This window comes from Anthonomus grandis, chromosome 13 (genome assembly GCF_022605725.1).
Source record: "Anthonomus grandis grandis chromosome 13, icAntGran1.3, whole genome shotgun sequence".
NCBI classification, from domain to species: Eukaryota; Metazoa; Arthropoda; class Insecta; order Coleoptera; family Curculionidae; genus Anthonomus; species Anthonomus grandis.
Window position 1 is genome coordinate 11251538 of NC_065558.1, and position 7792 is coordinate 11259329.

At 28.1% G+C, this 7792-nt stretch overlaps 1 protein-coding gene across 2 annotated transcripts; it reads left to right on the plus strand.

Annotated features, from left to right (window-relative positions):
* The first annotated feature begins 3903 nt into the window (after nt 1-3903).
* Nucleotides 3904-6677, plus strand: LOC126743921 (peptidyl-prolyl cis-trans isomerase, rhodopsin-specific isozyme-like). 2 transcript variants are annotated; one of them, XM_050451199.1, is made up of 6 exons: nt 3904-4039; nt 4098-4308; nt 4487-4609; nt 4665-4747; nt 4823-4983; nt 6386-6677. In XM_050451199.1, exons 1-6 carry the CDS (start codon nt 3974-3976, stop codon nt 6507-6509), a joined length of 768 nt encoding a protein of 255 aa, XP_050307156.1. In that variant the 5' UTR covers nt 3904-3973; the 3' UTR covers nt 6510-6677. The 2 variants fall into 2 exon arrangements, with proteins under 2 accessions (XP_050307156.1, XP_050307157.1); XM_050451200.1 differs by having other exon boundaries at nt 4823-4962.
* Nucleotides 6678-7792: the final 1115 nt, after the last annotated feature.

Sequence of the window (7792 nt, forward strand, 5' to 3'; positions counted from 1 at the left end):
GGAAAAATTATAATTCAGAGAGAAAAAAAACAAAGCAATGTTAGAATTTAATTTAAATAAAAAAAAAAAAACGGCACAGTTCCATCAACCGTGCATGTCAATCATTATGCTTATAATATTATATGACCAGCTAAACAGTTAAGAATTTTACTTTCTTAATGTATACGTTTCATTACAGGTAAACAAGTTATTCCAGTTCGCCAGTATAGCCACATCTCAAATATTTCCTGTTTCTTCTTGTCAAACTTAAGCGCTCATCTCATAAGATTCTAGTAATCTGTTCAATTCCTATTCGTGTTTTTTAGAAGCTATGTCTGTTTTCATAAATAGTTAGTGCCTAGGTATTTGTATTATTTTATTCTTGTAATGAATTGATTATTTCCTTACATATCCTTTGGGTATCTCGAGTTGTTTTGGTTATTAATATATATTTTGTTCAGTTTGTGTTAAGTGACTGAATCCATATCCTTTACTTACTGTGGGCATTCTCTTCATTCATAAGAACTATATTGTCAACATATCTTAAATGACTTATAGTCAGGCCGTTGGCTTTAATGCCTGAGTGCAGATCAATAAGTGCCTTAGTTACTGTATTCAAATATCTAGCCCTTCCGAATACCTCACCAATACTGCGTCTTCATTTTCTCTGCTCTTATATCTTTTATTCATATTATTGTGTCTCTGAAGTCTTCTATTTACGAATGTTTCAATGAGTTAGTCATGTTTATCTTTAATAAAGTCCTTATTGTAGTCTATAAAGTATCTACCCTAGGTTCTTGATTCATGTCTTCATATCTTTGAACGTTAATGAAAAATAAAACCCTTGTTCCTAAACCGGTACAAACTCCAACCCTAGATCACAAAATTACGGCGTTATTGTGGGATCTAGGCACAGAAATTTTATTATGTACTTTTACCTTGTAATTTCCTGCTCTTATATAAAATTGTACTGCAAGAATATTTGCATATTTAGATATTTTCTTTAAATCTTTATAAATATTTATTTTTTGAAAGATAATAAATTTCATCGATTATACAGGCAATATTAAAACAATATGTTGTAACAATCTTTACAGCCGCAAATATACCGGCTGTTCTCCGAAATTCTAGAATAATCTTTCCAAATAAGAAAATTTCTATAGAAATTTTCAAAGATTTTCGCTTTTTGGTTTTTAAGTTATGGACATATTTTGGACTTTTTGAGAAAAAAATAACTTCTCACGGAAATGTTTTTTCTTCTCGGTATCCTGTACATATTTTTTAAAATGCTGAAATAGGTGTCTAGTAGAATTAAATAAAGAGTGTACATACAAATTTTTTAAGACTTTCGCTTTTTGATCGAGAACTTTCCTGGAGAGGGGAAATTGAAGCGTTAACCGGAAAAATTCATAGAGCTTGTTATGTAATAGGGTATTTGAGAGACCAGTTGTGTTTAAAGTCTTTATTATCGTACTATTATGCATATGTACAATCAATTATTCAGTTTAATATTTTGATACAACTCAGCTGGTTCAGATAGTCTATTAGCCCAAAAAATGGTTATAAGATGCATGCTAGAACTGAAAAATACCGAATCTTGTAGATCACACTTTTAAAGACCTAAAATATTGACAGTGCCATGCTTGTACATTTTGAATATTTTCATGATAGCAAGAAGTCTTAGAATTTCCTCACGCTGAACGGCAATGTTTAAAAGATTTCCTTCTTACAATTGCATTAGGGTGTATAATGCTTTACCTGATAGTTTTAAAAATTTGTCAAGTGATAAATGTATTTAAATCTAGACTTAAACAATTATTGTGTGAAAATCCCTTTTATTCACCTAATGAATTTTATAATCACATATCGCAGACACTAAACTCACGCCTGTTTTAAATTAGCTGTTTGGAGTCAATTATTGTTATGATTCTTTGTATGTATTGTGTTTCTTGTGTATTTATTTGATTATAACTTAGGGTAGTTGTAATAGTATTATATGATATATTGTAAGCTTCTGCTTTAATTATTTGACAATTGTGATGTTTCCATTGAAACTGATGATAAATAAACTTTATTATTATTATTGGTTTTCGAGTTACGGATATTTTTTGGATTTTTTTTAAATCCTTTTTTATCCTGTAGTTATTTTTTAAAATGCTAAAATAGGTATCGAATAGAATTAAATGAAGAGTATACATAGGTACAAATTTTCAATAATTTTAGCATTTTGTTTTTTGAGTTATAGACATTTTTTGCACTTCTTTTGAAAAAATTACCTTTTCACAGAAACCATGTTTTTTCTTGTCATCCTATATATACTTTTTAAAATCCTGAAATAGGGATCCAATGGAATTAAATGAAGAGTGTACATACAAAATTTCAAAGATGTTCTTATAGAAATATTTTGGACTTTTTATGGAAAAAATTACATTTTTACAGAAATCTTTTTTTTTTCTCGTCACCCTGTATATATTTCTAAAAATCCTGGAATAGGGATCTAATGGAATTAAATGAAGAGTGTACATGCACATTTTTAAAGATTTCCACTTTTTGGCTTTTGAGTAATAAACATTTTTTGGATTTTTTTTTTTAAAGAAATTATCTTCTCAGAGATACAAACTCAGTATCACTAAAACTATTACACACAAAAATATTTTTCAATAATAATTTTATTTTATATAGTCTAAATATTCATATGGTCATTTTTTGGACTTTTTTCTTAAAAAAATTTCCTTTTCACAAATATATATTTTTTTCTTGTCACCCTGTACATATTCTTCAAAATGCTAAAATAGGTCTCTAACAGAATTCGATGGAGAGTGTACGTACGAATTTTAAAAAATTTCCACTTTTTGGCTTTTGAGTTATGGACATTTTTACGTCGCCTAGACCCGATGGTCCGACAAGGATGAAACATACGACAGGCAGACCTCGCGACATCTCCGGACACACGTAGCAACTTAGAGAATGTTCTAACACAGCAGTTTACCTAATATACAGTTAAGCAATTTATTTTAACACCTTGTAGAACTCGTCAAATGAAGTAAGTGATTTTTTTACAAAATAATTCAAAATTGCCCCGATTTACACACAATCTTGCTCGGGAAGTCTATGACTCTTTACAAGTTTCAAAAATAAAATCCTGCTATCCACAAATTAAATTACAAGATTTTTCATTAGGATCTTTCAGAGTATTTACTGCTCTATCATGATATACCGACTCTTTTAAATAGCTCCACAGAAAAAATCACGAAGCGTTAAATCTGGGGTGCGAGGAGGCCAAGAAATAAACCCATTGCACCCTATATTCATCTATTCGGAAACTCACTATGTAGATGTTCATGAACTTCTGGTCTAAAATATGGTGGAGCCTCACCATGTAGGAGCCACATATTCTATCTCACATTTAGAGAAACATTCTAATAATTGTAAAAAATTGTGTCGAAAAAAAGTCAGTTGAGATGAAAAAAATTAGGTTCCAATAAACATGCCATTGACCATGCCTACCCAAACATTTAACGAAAATCTATGTTGAAAATTAGATCTTTTTACAGAATCCACTCAAAAATTCTGCACTCTATCTTGTAAATATATGTTTTCCTCAATTTCTAACATTTCAGGTTGAGAAACTCCTCCAATTTTTAATGGTTTACTATCTCTTTTATTATGCACTTTTATATAGGTGATTTTTTATATAATTACTTCTTTTAAATCCTACAAGTAGTTAAAATAAATAAGTTAACTTTGAAAATACCCTGTGTAAGTCGCTCTTGTCGCTAAAAGACCAGTCTAATTCTGAATATTAAAGAAATAATATAATACAAATAATAAATACGGTTTAAAAACCTGATATATGATACATCCATATTACGTTGCTTAAACCTCGTAACAATATAATTGAATTACATGCATGAATCACTTCAGACGAGTAGCCTTTCAATAGAGCCAAACAATATATAGTTCTCCATTATTAAAACACTTATTTATAATAAAAATGTATAACATTTATGTAATTTTTAATGTTTGTTTCATATTGATTGCTAGTTTAATAACAGATAGGGTAAGGATTTTTTTAATTTATTTAATTATTTTAATGCCTTATATGCGACGAATTTTAGATTAACGCAGAAAACTACAAAATAACAGATCAAATTTTTATGGATGTTAAAATCGAAGACGATTACACGGGCAGAATAATTTTTGGTCTTTTTGGGGAAGTAGCTCCTAAAACCGTGAAGAATTTTAAGCATATCGCCCTTCAAGGGATCGATGGTAAGCGATATGTGGGCACCAATTTTATTATCGCCATAAAGAGGGTCATGATACAAGGTAAGAAAATAAATACCACACAGAGTTCAACTTTTATTAAAACTACAGAGTTATTTTTTATATTTATACCACTACAACTAATGTATTACTTATTTGTATATAATAAAACTTAAATTATTTATAATGGCTTTGACAAAAAAATACAGGTTAAGTTCAAAAATAACCCTGTATATTTTAGGTGGGGATATTTTATATAATAATGGAAGTGGTTCTATAAGTATTTATGGTGAACATTTTGAAGATGAAACTTTTGAGGTTAAACCAGATTCAGGGGGATTACTGGCAATGGTTAACGATGGAGGTAAATTGGATCTAATATCGAAAAACTATTGTAATTCTCTAAGTATTTGTTTTAGTCCCAAACACGAATGGGTGTATGTTTTTTATCACTACAATGCCAGCCCCCTGGTTAGAAGGAAAATATGTGATATTTGGCAAGGTACATATATATTTGTAATTAATGCACTTATTAAATTAAAAATGGTAAATATAAGGGGCAATCTAATACTTTCAGGTGTTAAGAGGGCACGAAGTAGTTCACAAAATAGAGCAACTAAAGACCGATTACAGCGACAGACTGAAAAGTAATGTACAGATAATCAAATGTGGACAAATAAGTTTTACACCTTTTTATGAAGATCATAAGAATTATGAGTACGTATTTGCTATGCAAAGGTAATTAAAATAGCAAAAGTGTTTTCACAATTCATTACTGCTAACAAAGCTAAGAAGGAATAAAAGATATACAAGATGTTACTTATTGAAACATTATAATTATACACAGTGATCAGCAATACAGTTTTTTAAACAGACTCCCCGAATTCTGTAGAGGCTTTTGTTTTTTACCTTGGTTTTAATCTACGACTTTAAATAACGCCGAAAAAATATATTTTTTTTTTATATTTTTATTTTTTTTTAATTTTCGAAATCACATTTTGACAATCATCAAATAAAATATCTTTATCGTAATTTAACCCATTTTCAACTCAGTCTCAAATTTGTTTAAAAAACACAAGCAATACAAGAAATACGTCGCAATTTGTTCATTCCCTCTTTATGGTCTACATACTTTACTTTTTCCTTTAAAAGACTTTAAGGCACTCTTATAAGACAAACATTTAAAAATACTTATATTATGTAAAAAAATATAAGTATATTTAAAAAAAAATATAATAAAATTGGTACAGTCTTATAATAAGTTATAGCAAAAAAAAATGTTGATTCCCTTATACGAATATTATACAGAAATACTTCGAGTGTTGAATATTATCATGCGAATCAATCAAGTAAATAATTTTAGCATTTTTTGTGTATTTTGCTTTTCCGATACATGTATTGGCATGCAAAATTATTTCAATAATAGAAATAGAGTTAATTGCGGTTTTCTATTTTTCTAAAAGTCGAACACATTTAATATTCAAAGTCAGTTGATCTAACTTAATGATATTATGACAAAAAAATCATATTTAATATTTTGCATCAATTAGTTCTAGATACTTGACTAAATTAGAGCGGAATACATGAACAAATACAAATATAATAGATATGCAATTTTTTGCACGACTTAAGCAATATTAAGAGCTTTTCTTTTTTATTGCCGTATTATTAAATAATTTCTAAACACAAATATGCTATTTGGATCATTTTTGAATGTCTTTTATAGACACTTAGAATATGTGGTTTAAAAAAATAGCGTAGTAATCATGTCGCTTACGATAAAACAGTTAATAAATAAAGAAAATCGAATTTATTAAGAATACCCTAAGTAGTTGTAATTATTTAAATATAATCAATAAAAATTAAATTAATAACACAAAAATTACTAAGAGAAAATAAATAAATTTAGAATCCATTTTATGTTAGGTTATTAAAAATATTACGTTTTCTAATTAAAATTTTAACTTAAAAAAATATATATTTTATATAGAGATTTTTTATATAAAATATGAAATTAAATATCTTAATATACCTTTTAAATTTGACTGACATATTGAATTCACAATCATTTTAGAGACCCTGTTCAAATATTAGAGTTGATCTTTATACTGATTAGAACTTAAATATTTTTTTGTTACAGGATAACAATTTGGGCCTGGATAAAAGCCGGATGGTTTCCATTGAGTTTCTCATTTGCAATTCTTGCATTTTTCCATTATTTATTAAATAAATTAAATTCTCTTCAGCATAACAAATACGAGTAGATATTGTTACACCACTGTATTAATTTAATTGCTATAGTAGATATTTCACTTAAAAGAATATTTACGCGATAGTTAGTAAAACAATGAAAAATTGAATTTAAATATAAACACCTATAGATTTCTTTGTACAACTGTAAGATATATTTGGTAAATAAATAATTATTTGAACTTTTTTCTTTTCATTCTTTAAAATTCGCTCTACGCTCTCCCATATAAATAAACTGAAAGATTCGTCAAATGATTTTTAAAGATATATCAAAAGTACCTTTGATTACTCTTCTGGGAATAATCTAACTGTCTAAATATCTAAATATCTCATTTCACGATTATTAATATTCTTGATAAGTTATACTTGGGATTTCCGACCAAATAAATTAAGAGTTTCTTACTCTCTAAGAATTGCAACTCATGCTGACTCGCAAAAATCTGAAATGCCACAAGAATCTCAAGTTTGATATTTATTTATTGCTTAAAATATTATACTTCTTACATGAAAATTATTTTTCTTTAATAATTTGACATCAGTCTATCAATAGAAATATATTTAAATAAATTGGAGGGATAAATTAGAGTTAGACTATAGAGGATTCTAATCTACTGAAGTCACTAAATGCACAAGAAAAATACGACTGCACGTTATACAATATGCATGTGCATTTTATATAACAGCAGAATTGGTACGACACACATTAACATTGCCGTTATTGCTAAATGTCTTAGATATATATGTAGTTGAATAATTTACCAGAACCTAACTAGACAGCTAATCATCCTGAAATAACTAACTAAGATATTTTTTTTTAAAAGAAGATTCTGTTATATACAGAAATTGAACCAGAAATCAATATAATTTTATTAATTATTTTTTCCTAGTAGTAGCCTCACAACATTACTTAATAATCAATAATTAATCTAGGAGCATAGGAATTTATTATCAATAGCCTTTTAACCTCAAGGCCTTTCTTAGTGGTACTGCATGGTTCCACAGATGGCTCCTAACATATTCCATCAAGAACTATTTTTGTTCTTAGTGTAGCCTATACAAATTTTTATATGGTTGGGACATAATGCTCATAAATCTGTAATGTTGATCAATCAAAATCTCTTGACAAACCTTCAGAACAATCTCGAACATCATTCCTCAAAAGCTTAGGACGACAGGATGACTATGGGGGGGTAATTAGATTCATCGTTTTTATTTCCAGATGTAAATATTAGACAAACGTTGTACCACTTCCAATTTTCCGGAAACAGATCCTGATCTAATGAATCAATAAACATTT

Bases quoted from the DNA above. Each gene is read 5' to 3' on its own strand.
- LOC126743921 (XM_050451199.1), top strand. From the start codon at position 3,974: ATGTATAACATTTATGTAATTTTTAATGTTTGTTTCATATTGATTGCT. The intron at 4,040-4,097 runs GTAAGGATTTTT...GACGAATTTTAG, and splicing joins CTAGTTTAATAACAGATAGG to ATTAACGCAGAAAACTACAA. The intron at 4,309-4,486 runs GTAAGAAAATAA...TGTATATTTTAG, and splicing joins AAAGAGGGTCATGATACAAG to GTGGGGATATTTTATATAAT.